The sequence below is a fragment of the Pollachius pollachius genome, assembly GCF_949987615.1.
Source record: "Pollachius pollachius genome assembly, chromosome: 1".
NCBI lineage: Eukaryota > Metazoa > Chordata > Actinopteri > Gadiformes > Gadidae > Pollachius > Pollachius pollachius.
The window spans coordinates 2,974,555-2,993,229 of NC_136934.1; the positions used below are offsets into that span (position 1 = coordinate 2,974,555).

Here is an 18,675-nt window from a genome sequence, read left to right on the forward strand (position 1 = left end):
TCCTCTGAGGTAGGCCATCATCCTAAGAAGCACAAATGAGAATGAAGCAAAAGGCCTCAACCAGTTTATATTTTATTCTGAGTAGACTTTGGAAGCAACCATTTTCTGTTATTTGTCAAAGTTTTTTATATTATATGTATTTTCGAATATGTACCGTTGTGGGGTCGCAAGAAACGACTATGTAGAACAACGGCGCCCTCGTGTGGTAATTATGAAAATCATCCCAAATGCATTGGGCTGTCATGGTATACAAACACGGCGAACATTTAGTTTGTAGGCCTATGTATTCATATATATATATATATATGTTTTAGGATATATACAGGCCTAAAATGTTTTCCTTAAATTCATTCTGTTTTCTCTGTGGATTCTCACTTGTGTTCGTGGGGGCTCACATTACATGTCAGGCGTGTTGGTTATTGTTTGTTATTTCTACGTCATCGTCTACCCCCGCGTCACACCTGCAGGCGCGCGTCCACATTCGGTCTGTTTTAAAAGCGGTGACTTTTAAATGTGCTCCTTTGGGTGGAAACGGACAACACTGAAAACCACCTGAACCCGCACGGAGCCGCTCCGTGTTCAGACCTTCAAATTACGCTTTGGGTCTGGCCCGTGTGACCTCCACAGTATAATGTGGTATGTTGTGAAGACGGGGCAGGGGTTGACCCGCCGGACGGGGTTCAACTTGGGACCAAATTTGAAAAGACTGAACGCAACACGACTCGGCTCCAGCGTCGCCGCGACCGGAGCTGAGCGGGACACCGCGCGTCCCAAGCCGCCGTGGGAGCGACCCTCCCGGCGAGGAAGAGGCGACGCACGGCCCGCTGCTGGCGTCTCCGTGGACTTCGAGCACACACGAGAGGCGTACAAGAGCAAGGACTCTTTAGAGCTCCTCAGAAGTCTAGTGGTGTTTAAGCTCTGCTCTTATGACATCCTGGTGGATAAGAATAAAGAGGTAATTCATTATTGTGGGTTGTTGTTATGCTGCAGGTGTGGTTTGAGATGTATCTGCAATAGTGATGTGTCGTTCGTGAACGATTCGTTCAATATGAACGAATCTTTCATATGACTCGGGAGTCATGAGTCATCTCAGTGAGTGATTCGTTCATTTTGATGCAGTACCTTACCTCGCCACATGGCAGGCAGCTGCATAAGCTCAGTCAGTAGGAGAGGAAGCAGAAATGATTCGTTCACGACTCACTCAGGTCCTCGTTCATTTGTCACGTGACAGCCATACGGATCGTTCATACGGATCGTTCATACGGTTCGTTCATACGGTTCGTTCATACGGATCGTTCATACGGATCGTTCATACGGATCGTTCATACGGATCGTTCATACGGTTCGTTCATACGATTCGTTCATACGATTCGTTCATATGGATCGGTCTCTCGTTCATTTGTCACGTGACAGCTGTAGGCCAGCTACGAACAAGGAAATGAATGATATCTGATTTGTGACGTTCATTCATTTGTCACGTGAAACCCGACATACATTATTTATTCATGAAATCATAATTATTAGTGGTCTTCGCTTCTTGTAGATGTGTATAGTGTTATAGATTATATAATGTAAAGTGTGTTTGTAAATAAATACGTAAATAAATCGAAAATTATATCAACGTGTTGATTTTGTGTTATACTCTACCATAGAATAATAAAATATCATAATACATTATTCATTCATGAAATCATAATTAATCAGTGGCCTTCAGTTCTTGTAATCTTTTTAATTTGAATTATATTATATATATAGTTAAACTTCTGAACTTTAATTGCTCATGTACTTCGTCTACAATGCGTTTTTGCTCATATTTTTCTTTACTTTCTGCACATCTGTGTTCTCTGACATGTCGGGAGAAAAAGTAAACATATTGTAATGACCTCGCTGACATAACGATGTCCAGTCATCGGTATTGGAACAAACTTTTTAATGGCACCAAACTAGGTCACTGAAACATGTAAACCACGGCGAAAATCCCACACAAAGCAAAAACCCGTACTCCCCAACCCGCCGCACGGTCAGCCGCACGTGCCAGGCCCGACCCTCCAGTTCTTCCAAGGCCCCTCCCCCAGCTGACCTAATGATTCGCCCCCACACTGATTGACAAGAACAACATTGCAATACAAGCGCATAGATCAACTTGCATAACGGACAACGAAATACAATGCAACACATAACACACAAATTATTTAAATGTCCCAGGGTCGCTACAATATAATGAGAAATATTTTTTTTAAGTCTACCTGCGCTATACTAATAGAGCCGGGTCGATTGAAACACTTTTCAGTTAAACGTCTTTTTCATCTGTTGTATAGTCATATTATTATGGCATGAAACAAAAAACACAACTATCTATTACAAAAACACTACCGCAGGAAGGATTTTACTTAGCGCTCTCGAAAACAGGTTCGGGGGATAACATTTGAACGGTGGGACGTAAATTTCCCGGGGTTGGTCAGTCTTGCGTGCTGAACGTAGTGACGACGTAAAAGCCATGCGGTTTTCGAGGAAAACTGTGTTTCAATCGTCCCGTGTTTCGAATAATCGACCCAGCTCTCCCCTACCCTGCTCTGCTGCTGCGGTGACAGACACAACCATTTAGGATCGGAAGAGGAAAGGAGGTGAAAAAGCACGACAAATCCTCCATAAATGTTAACTTCAGAGCCTCTGATAAAGTGCAGCTCACACAGACCAGGTTTGCATCTCGGTTTAAAGACCACTGTCACACACTGTCAGCGTTCACACTTTAACAGCGCAAGACGGGGTTCACTTGGTTACAGTCACGGCATATGCCGGTATCGCTGTTCGCACGGCATCGGCTAGGCAAAATCTGATTTACGTCGGAAGTTGACGTTATTATTTATATATTTCTTTTCCACTGCCTGAGCTAATTGATGTTTGGCATGAAAGGGTGTGAAAAGTGTCAATTGTTTGACTCTCATGAGACAGCTTTTCACCTCGTCACAATTTAATGTTTTACAGACTGGGCTACTAGGAGTGATGAGATCCTGTCCCACAAATTGAGTGCTCCCGTCATCCAAGGCTCCATGCGGGGGCAGTGACCCATCCCTCACTCATCCCCATACATTTACATTAGGTGTCAGGTTTAATCAGAACACAAACAACAGAGGTCTGAGCAGGTCAGGAAAATGAGTGGCAGGAAAAGAAGTGACATTTGGAACCACTTTGGTGAAATTTCAGCCACCAAAGCCAAGTGCAATATTTGCAAAAGACTTTTATCAGTGCAAGGAGGAAGCACTTCGAATTTGAGAAGGCACCTGAAAGCAGCACATCCAACTGTGCAGTTAGCACAAGTGAGGGTAGAGAGTGACGATGGAGCCACTGCAGCAGCTTCAAATATCTCCACCAGCAATACTTCATCTGGACCTCCAATCGCTGCTGCTGCAACACTGGCTACAGCTTCTGCAACATCCAGTACACCAGCAGCACCCACCACCACCACCACCACCACCCAAGCAGCAGTTAGGCCACGGAGGCCTCAACAAACACTGTTGGGCACTTATGTAACAAGGCCAATGGATCCGCTCAGGCAGATCAAACTGGATGAAGCACTGATAAAAATGATAGCTTGTGACTATCAACCATTCTCCATCGTTGAGGACAAAGGCTTCAAAGATTTTTCAAAGACCCTGGACCCTTCATACACTCAGCTCAGCTCACCTGGCAAGTGAGCTGAAGAGAGTTTCAACCGAATGGGGTGTCATAGACAAAGTTGTAGCTTGTGTCACAGACAATGCCAGCAACATTGTGGCAGCCCTGAGAGATCACCTGCACTGGGACCACATACCATGCTTTGCACATGTGTTGAACCTCATTCTTAGAGCTGCACTTAGGGAGGTTCAGGGCACAATTCAAAAACTAAAAGCTGTGGTTGAATATTTCCACAGAAGCACAGTTGCTTCAGACAAGCTGAAGGCCACACAGCAACAGATGGGCCAGGAGCAACTGCGTTTGAAGCAGGATGTAGCTACAAGGTGGAATTCAACATTCTACATGCTGCAAAGGTTCATTGAAGTGAAAGATCCAGTCATCTCCACCCTGGCACTTATCAATGCACCGCTATCCACACTGTCCACAGAGGAATGGGGAATTGCCCGTGAAACAGTGGGCATTATCAAGCCTTTTGAGGAGGTTACCATTGAAGTGAGCGCTGAGAGGTATGTAGATAAAGTGATTAATGTTTATATTAAATTAAAATCACTTTTATTGGATGAATCAGTGTACACATAAATGAATTTGACTCCTATCTAACTTTGCTCTCAATGTACATGCACATAATAAGCACAAACTTCATATTTTAAACAAAAATTATAGTTAGTGATAGATTTTTAACTGCATCCTTACTGTTAACAAAGAAGCATGACATTGACTTTGTAATAGTACACTGTTATAACTGCTCTTAAGAACAACATTTGAATAATTCAACTGTCTGTAGGTTTGTGACTGCCTCCAAAGTGATCCTGATGGCAAGGGGTCTTCAGAGGATTGTTGCCCGCCATCAAAGGAATCCATCCATCCATGAACCAGTTCAAAAACTGGTGGACTGTCTGATGGCAGAGATGCAGAAGAGGTTCAGCAAGGTGGAGCAAATTGAGATCTTCGTGGCTACCTTTACCTTTATCTTTACCTTTATCTGCTGCCTTGTCGTTCACAAAGTGAACGACAAGGCAGCAGATGATGCTGTAAAGAGGATTACAGCTACTGCAGCACACCATCACCCTGGTCACAGTGAGGAGGAGGAGGAGGGTCAAGATCCTGCTGCGGCTGCCAGCGCAGGGGCCATGTTTTGGGAAGACTTCGATGAGAGGGTAGCAAACACCAGCGCTTCCACTTCATCCAATTCTGCCACATCAAGCATCTCAACTGCTGCCATGATGGAGATACGGGCCTACCTTGCAGAGCCACTCCTACCCCGCACATCAGACCCTCTGGCATGGTGGAGGATGTGCTCTCCAGTATTTAAAAGTCTGTGTGAAGTGATGAAGACAAGACTGTGCATTGTGGCCACATCTGTGCCCTCTGAGAGAATTTTCTCAAAGACTGGGCAGATCATCACTGACAGACGGAACAGGCTCAGCCCCTCCAAGGTCCGCGAGCTTGTGTTTCTCAATGCCAACTTGCCTTAGAGCAGGACTTAAACTGCTTAATATACTTGTGTTACTTTTACTTAATTGTGCAATATTGTTGTTGGTTTGGATTTGGGTTTATAAGTGTGTTTATAAATAAATACTTTTGAAAATTATATCAACATATTGATTTTGTGTTATACTCTGCCATAAAATATAATAATAATAACAAATGTAATAACAATAATAATAAGACACAATAAATGCACCATGTAACACTTTAAGGAACTTATTTATTTATACTTTTTGTCTTACTTAATTGTCTTACTAATTGTCAAAATGAGGATACAGGACACAAGTCACTTTATTGTGGTGTTTTTGCTTTCCTAGGTTTTCACATGGTTTGAATTGCTTGTGACATTGTGTATTCAGCAGCTCAGCTGAAGCAAACCATGTTGCCTTCAGTGTTAAGCGTTAAGAACCGCAGCCTTTTTTACAACGCCCACAAGGGGGCTACAGCGCCACCCGCTGTAAAAATGAACGAAATGAACGAAATGACTCAAAAAAAGATTCGTTCAATTTACTGACCGAGAGTTAAAGATCCGATTCAGTAAAAAGAGTCGAACTTCCCAACACTAATCTGCAACTTCGAGAATGAAAGGAACTTGTAAACATGTAGGTAATGTGTGAGTGTGACATCATCTCACACACCTTATATGGACAAGTTTAACACTATTGAAATCGTTTATAACTAAAGTCGTAAAATACAGACCCATGGTATTTAAAACTCACTCCCCTCCGCCCTTCGAATCCCAATATTCTGAAGGGGTATTGGATTCATTCAGTGCAACTACATTAAAAAATATATTTTCTTATCTTCAAATTACAACTGGTAAAAGCCTTCTTTAATAGTTTCATTTATTATATAAAGTATTATTTATATAGGCCAGATTTATGAACTGCAGGAGCCAGTTAGCTTTGGTTTGGTATTGACTGCAAACAAACAAAACTGCCTGCAAGATGCCAGGAACCTAATTACTCCAACTAAAAAGCTCCCCAAATAGAGGCCTCTTCGCTCCTCAGGCCTTCTTTAAAAGTTATCTTAGTGTTCCTCTTTCCAAGTTTCCTTTAGTCAAGTTCGTCTTGTATACACTTGTATCCTATTACAAGCTGCTCTATTTTAAGAACGGAATTATCCATTCCAGCAATAGCGTCCCTCCCATGTTTTGGAAGCCGTTATGTTGACTAGATCCAGGTCCACACATAGAAGTCGATCCTGCAGAGAGCTACATAATACATGAGCGGACACAGATACTTTTAATTTAGTGCGTGTGCGTGTGTGTGTGTGTATATGTGTGTGTGTGTGTGTGTGTGTGTGTGTGTGTGTGTGTGTGTGTGTGTGTGTGTGTGTGTGTGTGTGTGTGTGTGTGTGTGTGTGTGTGTGGACGGCAGGTTGAGTTTCTTCCTTGCAGAGATTCCCAGACAAGCCAATTTCGCTCTTATTAAGAGCACACGAAATCCCTAGAATCTATGGGCCCATTAAAGCGGTGGTTTAATTATTCCGGGGAGAGAGAGGAGCGTGTCTGCCCAACAGCCTGCCGCTGGCGGCATCATTTAGGCCTTAAGTGGAAGAATGGAAGCCTTGCCAGCCTCGGTCGCATCTGGGCTTGTCTAGTGAATTGGAAAGTATATAAATGTACAATTGCTTTTACCTGGATATTTAACTAAACTGATTTAAATCTTAAGATTGCTTTCACCACATAACCTCCTTCCCTTCTCTCCCTTTGCTCCTTTTTTAAAATCTTTTTAGGAATTTATGTTCTTATTAAATTATTTTACGTTCACTCTGTAAAGTGTATTTTAGCATCTAGAAAAGCCCTATATAAATCAATTGTATTATTATTATTATTAAATCAGTAGCTGCTCCGGAACATTCTGCCGGCAGCCATTTTAAAATAAAGGGAACGCAGGTCTTTGAGCGTCGTCTATTATTCATGTCGTCCCCGGTCTCCTCCAGATAATGGACCTGGGTAAAAAGGTTATGGGCCAGCGGGCCTTCGAGCAGCTGATGAAGATGACGTTCTACGGCCAGTTTGTGGCGGGGGAAGACCACCTAACCATCAGGCCCCTGCTGCAGAAGAACCAGGCCTTCGGGGTGGGGTCGGTGCTGGACTACAGCGTGGAGGAGGACCTCAGCCCGGAGGAGAACCAGGAGGACATGCTGCAGTAAGCATGGTGTGGATATGGTTCTGCAGGAGGTCTAGAGGTTCCAGCCATATGTATTGTCTTCAGAACCACGCTGCAATGTATTAGAGTGTGGTTCTAAATATGATGCATGTCCTAACAATATGTATTCGGTTTTGAACCATACTGTAATCTATAACTGTGGTTCTGAAAAAACGTTTTGTGTTTTTCAATGTGTTTTGTCTGCAGAACCACAATGTAATGTACTATAGTGTGGTTCTGAAGAAAGTACTTGTCACTATAACGATATGTATTAGTTTCAGAACCACACAGTTGTATATTACAGTGTGGTTCTGAAGAAGATGCATGTTCTTACGATATGTATCATCTTCAGAACCATTCTGTAATATATAACATTTTGATCTGCCCCCATGCAAATCACTATCCATTCCCACCCTTGCGTGATTCTTGCACTTTTTGGGTTGTATTTTCACGGTCGAATGCACCTATTTTAAGTTACTTTGAACTAAAGAAAGCATCAGCTGAATAAATGTCCTGTCATGTAATGGGACAAACCAATATGCACTCACTCGACAAGCAACGTAGAAACCACTCAGTCTGCCCATTTCCAGCACCAAGATGTGAGGCCCATCTCATAGGGCCTGACATAGACCATCTCGTTAGGGTAGTTATCAGCAACCTGTCAACACTGTTTGAGCTTTGTACCGAGGAAATATTACTGACACCATGGTACGAAGTACCTCTACCGAAGCAGCTTAGCTGGTGGTAATGCACTGCGTCTTATCTCACATACGGATTTCCAGCTCTTAGAGGTCAGATCGGGTAACCTCGATACGATTTCTGTTAACTTAAGCAGCACCATTATCAAATCCACAGAAATTCACTCAGAAATAGATTTGACTAGCGGATGCACAATATGCAAGGTTTCACGGTAAAGCAATTACTGTTTGAAACGTCTTTTAGAGCCGATTCATAGTTTAGTATAAAGTGGTTATTCTTTCAAACCTTTTATTTCCACCATGTGAATAATATCTCCCAATCTCAACAAAGCGTCAGGTTAGACTTGAGGTATTGAGTTGGTGTCTGCTTTTCAACCGCTGAAAGATTCTCATTCAGACAGGCTTTCTCACAGCCAACAAAGGCCTTCCAGACAGACTGACGGCAGGAAGTGAGCTTGATCCCGGACGGCCAGGGTCTGACAGGCACTGCAGCGCTCTGTCAAGATACCAGAGACATTAGTCAGTGCCTGACAGCAAAACACAGAGGTTAAAAGGATTCTTGGGAATGTCGGTGAAGGTGATCCTGATAGGGGGAATCCTCTGTCTGTGAGATCCCACGCTCCGCTGATTCTAGATTGCAGCAGCAAACACATGCATAGGCTTCCGCCCCTGAAGGGAACCAATCGCATACATGAATAACTTCCTGTGTTCCGTCTCCAGACTTTTTGCGAACCCGAGCCAGCCTTTAATCTTGGCAGCCTCTGCACATGTGTGCTACTGTCCCCCTGACAGACGGAGGTCCTCAGACTAGCTGGCAAGGTTCAGGGAGAGCACCGCGCTATAAAAGAGGCCAGTTCACAGCTTCTCTGGGGTTAGCCCACCTCGGCTGTCCTTGGCTATCCATGAATGCTGTGGTATTTTTATCAGCATAGCGATACACAAGTCCACCATTAAAGCGGCGGGAACAGGCTGTGATAGCCATAACAAACAGAGTATCGTTGCATAATGCCCTGGCACAGAACTGCAGTTGTTGGGTGGACAACTACATTGAGTTCCATGACCTTTATCAGACTTATGGCTCGCTCCCAGGTATTTCTGGCAATCGTGAACTGGTATTTCTATAGGGTCTTAACCTAGAGCAGCACTACATTCAATGCAGAGCACATTGAAAAGTGTACTTTAATCTGATTAAATACAATGTTTTAGATCATGTAATTATACCAATCATGAACACAATCAAAACAGCCGTGCACTTTGCTTATCGTCTCCTCATAACAAGCAAAAAGCTCCTTCCTGCCTCCCTGTGACTCATCGCCAGATTGTCTTTGTTTACACCCACTATTTACACAAGCTATAGACTCGTGGATCCCCTATTTCAGCGCGAGTTCAACTGAAAACCATTCCTATTTTTAAATTTGACTCTTTTTTTTTCAGCCCATACGTTTCCACCGAGGGGAAGACTAGCACGGGTATGTTTCCCCGTGGTGCCCTCAATATTGCCGGGACATGATGTAATTTCAAGTAACTGCAAATGCAAATGCAATCCCGAACCCCAGGGGCCGACCACAGACAAGGCAAACACGGAATGAACGCGCAGCGTGGAGAGCGTGGCGGGGGATCCTCTGAAGCCGGCACGTATTTCTATGCTGATGAAGCCAAGTGCGACCGCAACGTGGAGACCTTCCTCGAGTGCATCCGGGCATCTGGTGAGCTAGACAATAGCACGCCACCACTGTCAACACCAGCACAAAGTGACGCGTGAACGACACACACCCCTTCACTGATTACCTCCGTCCCATTGTTTGGGTGCAGGGTTGCGTAGCGGAGGTTAGCGTGCTAAGACTCCCCGCAGAAAGGTTCTCAGCTCCATCCCAGATGTCTGCAGCCCAGTCCACATCCCAGCATCCTTGAGCGCGGTGCCCTGTCACAAGTCACCGCTCCTCTGTTACATGCGCCTGATGAGTTCACTGGGAATTGAAGCCTCTGCTACAAGAATGAGTAGCAGGCATAGTCAGTCCTATTCTCCGGCAGTCACCAAACCCAGACAGGCTTTACTTTATAAAGAGTTGTCACAGGTCAACGAAGGTCAACACCAAATGCGAGCTGCAGTTAAGTGCTTGTGCTTGGATAATATGACCATACGTTAGGTCACGTGGGTCAGGAGATGTGTTTCATTACCCCCCCCCCCCCCCCCCCCCCCCACACACACACATGTGATATGACAGTGATTGCCCCTGGTGGCAATCACTGTCGCACTGTGGTGCGGCGGTTGATGATCAGTGTGAGTCGCTCCTAGGTGGGGGCGCCCTGGAAGGCTTCTCCGCCATCAAGATGACGGCGCTCGCGCGGCCTCAGTTCCTGGTGAGTGCAGCGAGAGAGGATTTAAAAAGCTTGCATGCGAGAAAGATGGCATGCGATGGGGTGTGTTGACATGTGCTGAGGAAGGCCTGTCTGTCCTTTCTCTCAACCCCCCCCCAAAACACACACACACACACACACACACACACACACACACACACACACACACACACACACACACACACACACACACACACTAACACACACACACACACACACACACTAACACACACACACACACACGCGCGCACACTTTAATTCCCTCTTAAGCTCCGGCTCTCCGAGGTTCTGGTGAAATGGCGCAGATTCTTCAGCTTTCTGGCGGCTCAGCAAGGATTCGGCAACAGGGAGGTCTTGGAGCAAAAGCTGGATCTCAAACTACTGCAGGTCAGCGCTTTCTCCCCGACTGCCAATGGGACGTCAGGCTCGGGTTTCAGGAGAGTAGTGTGGAGGAAATCTGATCAGTTATCCTTCCACTTGTTAGCGGACTCTCTGCGTAAGTGCTCGTTGATGCCCATCGCAGCATGCAGGGACCGCCCGATGTCAGAGTTTACGTTCGGTTTCTCTCAGATCAGTCTGACAGTCTGACCACAATCCTGTCGAAAAGCCTTTTTAAGATGTTTTCAATGCCAGAACCAATCAGTGCTCAGGAGGGATCTCAGTCCACCACGGACAATGAGAGCCGCAATCTGCCGAATTTAAAAAAAACAATGGCAGCAACTGAGTCGATTTTGGCAATCTGCGGCGTGATCAAAAGCGCTTTATCCGAAATAGACTATGTTCAAATAGTTTTTCCGCCAATTAGAATATGTTTTTGCTTAGCTTCCAGTAATCTATTACCGGAGTCTCTTGAGCACTGCGATGCGGCGGCCATCAACGGAAATCAATTACTGTCCAGACAAGGCCAGGCTGATTTTCGTTGCGAAACCCAAAAAGTGTGAATCGGGGCGGTCTCGCAGTGGGTTTGTTTTAGGATAAGGGCCGGCTGAAGACATGCATTACCAGAGGCTTTGCTCTGTTTTATTTATTCAGGAGTTTCTCAGCAGATTGGGAGCAGAGGGGGACGTCCACATCTGGTTCACTGACACCATGCAGAGCTCGTCTGGGTAATTGTATCCACCGCTATCTTAACCCCCAGGAGGGAGATATGTTCCCTGTGAGATGTGTACGTTAACAGCAGATGTCTCCCCTCCTACTGAGTCCCTCGGTGTGGTCACACAGGCTAAATGCACTCCCACTCGTTTCCTGCTCTCGTTCATCACTGTCGTTGAATACACTCAGGGTCCCTGCTAATTCCAGCTCCTTCTTTGTACCTGGATCGGAAATATTTCATAAATGTGTCATTTTAAAAAACTGTAGTTTGCTTCATGATTAGGCTCCTGTGATATATGGATGGATGGAGGGCTTAAAACAGCAGCATATTTATTTGACATAATAATTTAATCTATATCTTCCCTGCATACAGTCAGTAAAAAAGCATTTAGTGGTTGTATGTTGTATGATGTTATGGCTGTATGATGCTAACTCAATATATATTTTTTGTTTCCGTTATTATAATAATTATCAAATATTTCTTAGATTGTATGATCTTTTTTTTATATGAGATAAGCATTACATTAATTAGTTGATTCCCAATTAAAATATCTTAAATTATTTGATGACTTTATGGACTCAGACATTCATGAATTCATGAAGAAGCCATCACTCACAACCAAAAAGATGAATTAGCTCGACCTCTGCGATGCTAACCTGCATTGGGTTTTATCTTGTGTCTTCAGCTCCATAGACCTGCTGGACTGGGACAGCCTGATCGACAGCCGAGCCGACACATCCCACCTGCTGATCGTCCCAGACGTTGGGGTGGGCACGGGGGTCGAAACAGGAAAACAAAAATGGAAATCATGAATTCACTAATTACTAATTAAAAATGTTACAACAAATTAGTTCTTGCAGGGGTCTGGGAAGAACAGGCACGTAGCAATATCTTCTTCATTGACATGTTCATTACCAGAAACAGTGAAAATGTTTTACACATGAGTTCAGGATGCTAACTAAAGGATGAAATTACAAAAACAAATGCTTAATTCATGAGTGTCTGAGTTTAAGGCTATTTTACTACTTTCACCAGCTTAAATAAACAGTGGTTTGACTTATTGATGGGTTTAAATTCTACAGCGTTAAATAAGTAATCCACCCTGGGATGAGTCCTGGTCCTTAGTGGGGCTGTAGTTCTCACTGGTGTGTCGGTTTGGGTCCGGTGTGATGGTTGTGGTCCGTTGTGCTCCAGAAAGGGGAGCTGGTGCCTCTGTTGGACCGCTTCACAGCTGAGGAAGAGCGGCAGATGAAGAGGATCCTGCAGCGAATGGACGTGTTGGCTAAGGTACGTTTAGCTCTGCTCAATCAGACACAGACACAGCTAGACTCACTGCACGCCAGGGGGGCCAGACCCCTGCCACACCAGGAAAACACACGCAGTAGGAATCACATGGGCTGATGATAGGACTGGTAATGGTAGGTCGGATTTATAGAGCGCCGTTTCGAAGCACCTGAAGAGGCTTTACAGGAAAAAAAGAACACAAGGAATTAGGACTGAGAGATCAAAGTTCTGCTATAACATAGTATGACTGCTGGATCAGAGGTTCTGCTATAACATAGTAGGACTGCTGGATCAGAGGTTCTGCTCTTATATAGTAGGACTTGTGGATCTGGGATTAGTTCTCTATAAGTAGCATTGAGTCCAGTTGTCCGTGGGCTCTGCAGACGTGCGCTGGTGTCACCTCGTGTAAACACATTCAGCGTGTCACTCTCCATTTATCAAACCTACGCCGCCCGCTACAGACCGTCACTCACCAGTGACACATCCGCCGCAGGGGCATTCACAAGTCCGAGTGACGCAAGAGACACCAATGAAATGCAGAACGCAGAGACCCACAATCCATATAGCTGTTTATTTATTGGCATCATTCGATATGTTTCACTGCACCCCATATAGTTGCATGTATGGCACGCGGGTGATTATTTCTTTAGTGTCCCTGGGGACGTTACTGTCAGAATAGATTCAGTATATCAAGCTTAATGCATTCAGTGGTGGGACGCGGTAGAAGCACTGCTCACCGTAGCGTGGAGCTCCTTCGTTCTGAAAGTATTATTTTTCCCTAAGTGAAGTGTGGTGTCTCTGAGGATGTCGAATGTTTTCTCTCACCATTTGACATTTATTCCACACTAAATGCTAATGCAGAGTACCTAGTATTGATTTATTCAAAAAGCAAAAGCCTGTAAATCCAGAGTGGCATGTTAATACCAGGGGTGAATATATAAACACACACAAACGCTGCACAATGAATCATGTGCTACCACCCTGCGATACGGCTCCTTTCTCTACCTGCTATAAAGACGTTTGTGATAGCAGTGAGTGAGCGAGCTCGCCCCCCATTGTCAACCGCAGTAGTGATGAACACTTCTGAACAAACAATACTTCATAAAGCGCTGGGAGGAACAGACACAGCCCTAATCTAAACAACACATTGGAGGAGCCCGCGACGGCGACAGCTTCCAAACGCTCCCCGGCGGCGGCCATGCAGATGAACCCTCTCCTACTTGATGTGGCGCGCTCCGCTCGCGTGTGTTTCACTGATGGAGTGTTATTGTTCTCCTCCTCTCTATCTACGTTGGAACAGCCTGTGTTCAACGCTTCAGTCGCCCCGCGAGTTATGACGGTTATTATTATATCTTAATTTAAAGTGTTTGCGCAGAGAGAGAGATTTAGTGTCTCGGTCCCTGGTACTTCAGTTAACATGACACCATCGTTCAACAACAGAAACATGGCCGTCCCCGTGGGTAATATAAAGCACCACTCTTCTCGTTATCAACCCTGATGGCCTGTCGTGTGTGTGCGTGTGTGCGTGTGTGTGTGTGTGTGTGTGTGTGTGTGTGTATTGGTATGTGTGTCTGCTTGTGTGTGTCTGCTTATTTGTGTGTGTGTGTGTGTGTGTGTGCGCCACGTGTGTGTTAGCACGCAGAGGAGAACGGTGTTCGGCTGATGGTGGACGCAGAGCAGACGTACCTTCAGCCGGCCATCAGCTATCTGACCCTGGCGATGCAGAGGGTCTACAACGGCCAGAAGCCCCTCATCCTCAACACCTACCAGTGCTACCTCAAGGTCACTATTCTCTACCATAGTACACCTACCAGTGCTACCTCAAGGTCACTACCGTAGTACACCTACCAGTGCTACCTCAAGGTCACTATTCTCTACCATAGTACACCTACCAGTGCTACCTCAAGGTCACTTCCGTAGTACAACAAATAGTGCCACCTCAAGGTCACTAGTCATTACAGTAGTACACCTAATAGTGCCACCTCAAGGTCACTATCTACTACCATATTACACCTAACAGGGTTACCTCAAGGTCACTATTCAGTCATTATTCCTCACAAGGAACATGAAGCATCTACGTAAACATGAACACCTTTGTGTGTCATAAATAAAATGCCTGCTAAGCCTTTTGAGACCTGTGATTAACCCGGCCATACAAATAACATTGAAGTGAACTGATATAAAGCACGAGGCACACGGTGAGCTGAACTCAATTCAATTCTTCACGTACGTCGTGCTTTACATCAGTTGAATTCAACTGAATTCTTGATGCGCTTCGCGCTTCACGTCAGTTCCTCCCGTCGCCCCGTGTCCCGTCCTCCCGTGGCCTCTCAGGAGGCGTTCACCAGCCTGAGTGTGGACCTGGAGCGGTCTCGGCGCCAGGGCTGGTGCCTGGGGGCCAAGGTGGTGCGGGGGGCCTACATGCACCAGGAGAGAGAGCGAGCCGTGCTGCTGGGCTACGAGGACCCCATCCACCCCGACTACCAGGCCACCAATCGGATGTACCACAGGTGGGGGGGCGGGGCCTTAGCCGTCCGGCTGTCCGGCGTCGAAAAGACGTGATCCTCTGGATTAAATCCATGCGTCCACATGTGATATAGGTTCTATTGATAAAGTACACTTCTAATCTGGTATTGATTATTAATCATATGTGCTGCGCTTGAAGCAAACAACGGAATGCATAATATGCTGTGAGCACAATGTATTAATAAAGAACACAACTGATCTGTTTATGGTTATTAATCAGATAAGCTTTGCTTGAAGCCACCGACATAATCCATAATATGCTGTCGGCACAATGTATTGATAAAGAACACCTCTGATCAGTTTATTGAGTATTAATCATATATTCTGGTCTTGGATATCATTCCAAAACTCCTCTCGTTCCAGGATCCTCTTAGATGGATGGTATATATTGGGTCTGAACGGAACTCATTGACTGTGTTTCATCAATACACCTGTTCCAATGCTCGGCCATGAGCTCGAGACAAAGACATCACAAGTTCCATGAAGGGAGTTCAGGCTTCTTGGCAGAACGTTCCATAATTACCGACTTGTGTTATTATTGTAATGAGATGAGCGCAAAGATAGCAACTTGGAATGTGCTAGACATCATGTGACACCCTCCCATGGCAACGTGTGTGTGTGTGTGTGTGTGTGTGTGTGTGTGTGTGTGTGTGTGTGTGTAGGTGTCTGGACCTCCTGCTAGAGGAGATCTCACTCAGCAGGAAGGCCAATGTGATGGTGGCGAGTCACAACGAGGACACCGTGAGACACACTCTGAGGAGGTAACACACACACACACACACACACACACACACACACACACACACACACACACACACACACACACACACACACACACACACTGAGGAGGTAACACACACACACACACACACTGAGGAGGTAGCACACACACACACACACACACACACACACACACACTGAGGAGGTAACACCACACACACACACACACACACATACCCATACACATACAAACACACACACACACACAAACACACACACACTGAGGATGTAACATACCACACACACACACACACAAACACAGACCCACACACACACAAAAACGCACACATTCTCACAGTGAGGAGGTAACACACACACACACAGGGGAGGTTACACCACACACACACACACACACACACACACACACACACACACACACACACACACTATGGGGAGGTTACACTACACATACACACAAAAACGCACACATTCTCACAGTGAGGAGGTTACACACACACACACACACACACACACACACACACACCACACACTGAAGAAATAACACCACACACTCGCACACATTCTGCATCCATCTTCAAAGCGCATGTGAGAGTGCGATGCAGCGAGAGACATTTCCTCCGTCTGAGCAGTCGGCTTCTGAAACAGTGCCACGCTGGGCCTACTTCGTTAGCAGTCTGATTCCGAGCCCATGCCCTTCTCCCATTGAACGGGAGTTACGCCATTATCCAGTGCTGATAGTGCTCACCACGGCCGTGGCCGCAGCCTGAAGCCTGGATGCGAGTGCACATGTCAGCAGGGTACTCGTCAACAGACCCTCCGCGCCAGCAGGCAGCGACGGCGGGGAGCGTCCCGTGCCCTTTGTGTAAACAGATGCGTGTTGTTAATCTAGATACAAACTCGATGAAAGAAAGGTTGTGGAAAATTTCCCCCGATTAAACCGGAGCTATCGATATGGGTTTGAATCCACCTGATAAACACACTTTGGCTCATCCTCGATCGTCTCCTCGTGATGGAATCCACCATGTTGCTGCTTCTGCTACTTACCGACATCTGAGAGAATACACACACCTGTACATAAATGTATAAATCTCTCTATATCCATATGATCTATACCCCTCTTCCCTTGTCTTCCCTGGCCTCCATTCCTCTCTCTCGCCCAGTTCTGGGTTTTTCCCTCTCCTGTCTCGTATTATTTACTCTCATCTCTCTTTCTCAAACCACCGGGTTCCCACCGCCTCCGTTGAGATCTTCCCTCTCTATTCTCCGCTCTCCACTTACTTTTCTTGGCGTTCCCCGTTAAACCTTATCTCTTTCCGTGCGGTCGCTCTCTGCCGCCCTCTGGCTCCCCTTCTCCCTGAAGCGCTACAGGGTTTAAAACTTTGTTTCCCCCCCAGGATGAATGAGCTAGGCCTGGCTCCAGCGGAGGGGAAGGTCTCCTTCGGCCAGCTACTTGGCATGTGCGACCAGATCAGCTTCCCACTGGGTAAGAATGAAGATAGATTGACCCACACATGCCGACACAGCAGACACACACACTTTGCACAATCATCCGCCAACACATTCACATAAAAACAGGAGCCATCCGCGGCTGACCTTAAGCTATTCACTGCGCTGAGATTGATTATCAGTTTGTCTGGCTCCTGTTGGATGGGCTGTTTTTTTTTTTTTTTAAACTTTTTTTCCAATTACGGTGTCTTACCTGCCATGGCTACTGTAGCGCAGGTACCGCCGGTTACTGACCTTTCAGCGCGGGCCGTCTGCATCGACAAACTGCCTGCTCAGACTCAGGCCCCCGACGCTGCGCTTTCAGCACGGGTCGGTGCTTCGGGCCCAGACACGAGACGTCGGGCGGCCGTCCTCGACCGACGGCCGATCCGCGGGGGGGCGCTGGAGAACGCCGGCGTGCGTGTCGGTCGGTCGGCGTTGCTTTGCTTTCTCGTCGGCACAGAGCAGGTCTCCCCGCGGTGCTGAGGTGCTGCTTCGCCCGACTCACAAAACAGAGGTCTGTTCTTTTGAGACGCCCACAGAGGGAGGGTGAAAGGTTTCTCTGCGTGGTCCGACTCAGTGGGTTCACCTTTTAAATCATCCTTTTATCCCGCAGCCTCCCAGACCCTCCACGAGCGCGGAGGTTATATCTAACAACTCCTTCCTTTTTAAGCTAGACCGCCTCTCTAATACCTTCTCCCTTCTCTCCTTTTTACTCCTCTCTTCCCTTGACTCCCACGCCTCTCGCGTTGCAGGGCAGGCGGGCTTCCCGGTCTACAAGTATGTCCCCTACGGGCCCGTGAACGAGGTGATGCCCTACCTGTCCCGGCGGGCCCAGGAGAACCGGGGCTTCATGAAGGGAGCCGAGTGGGAGAGGGAGCTGCTGCTCAAGGAGCTGAAACGCCGGCTGGGCTCGGGGGAGATCTTCCACCGGCCGGTCTTCTAGAGCGGCCTTCTAGAGCGGCCTTCTAGAGCGGCCTTCTAGAGCGGCCTTCTAGAGTGGCCTTCTAGAGCGGCCTTCTAGAGTGGCCTTCTAGAGAGGTCTTCTAGAGCGGCCTTCTAGAGCGGCCTTCTAGAGCGGCCTTCTAGAGAGGCCTTCTAGAGAGGTCTTCTAGAGCGGCCTTCTAGAGCGGCCTTCTAGAGTGGCCTTCTAGAGCGGCCTTCTAGAGAGGTC

At 46.5% G+C, this 18,675-nt stretch overlaps 1 protein-coding gene across 1 annotated transcript; it reads left to right on the forward strand.

Moving 5' to 3' along the window:
• Positions 1-631: 631 nt before the first annotated feature.
• prodhb (proline dehydrogenase (oxidase) 1b) lies at positions 632-18,447 on the forward strand (the record flags this gene model as incomplete). Its single annotated transcript, XM_079734606.1, has 14 exons — positions 632-955; positions 7,108-7,316; positions 9,449-9,483; positions 9,571-9,720; positions 10,311-10,375; positions 10,643-10,759; positions 11,405-11,478; positions 12,151-12,232; positions 12,660-12,752; positions 14,385-14,531; positions 15,084-15,259; positions 15,938-16,036; positions 17,411-17,499; positions 18,257-18,447. 14 exons carry the CDS (start codon positions 632-634, stop codon positions 18,445-18,447), a joined length of 1,851 nt encoding a protein of 616 aa, XP_079590732.1.
• Between the last annotated feature and the right edge of the window lie 228 nt (positions 18,448-18,675).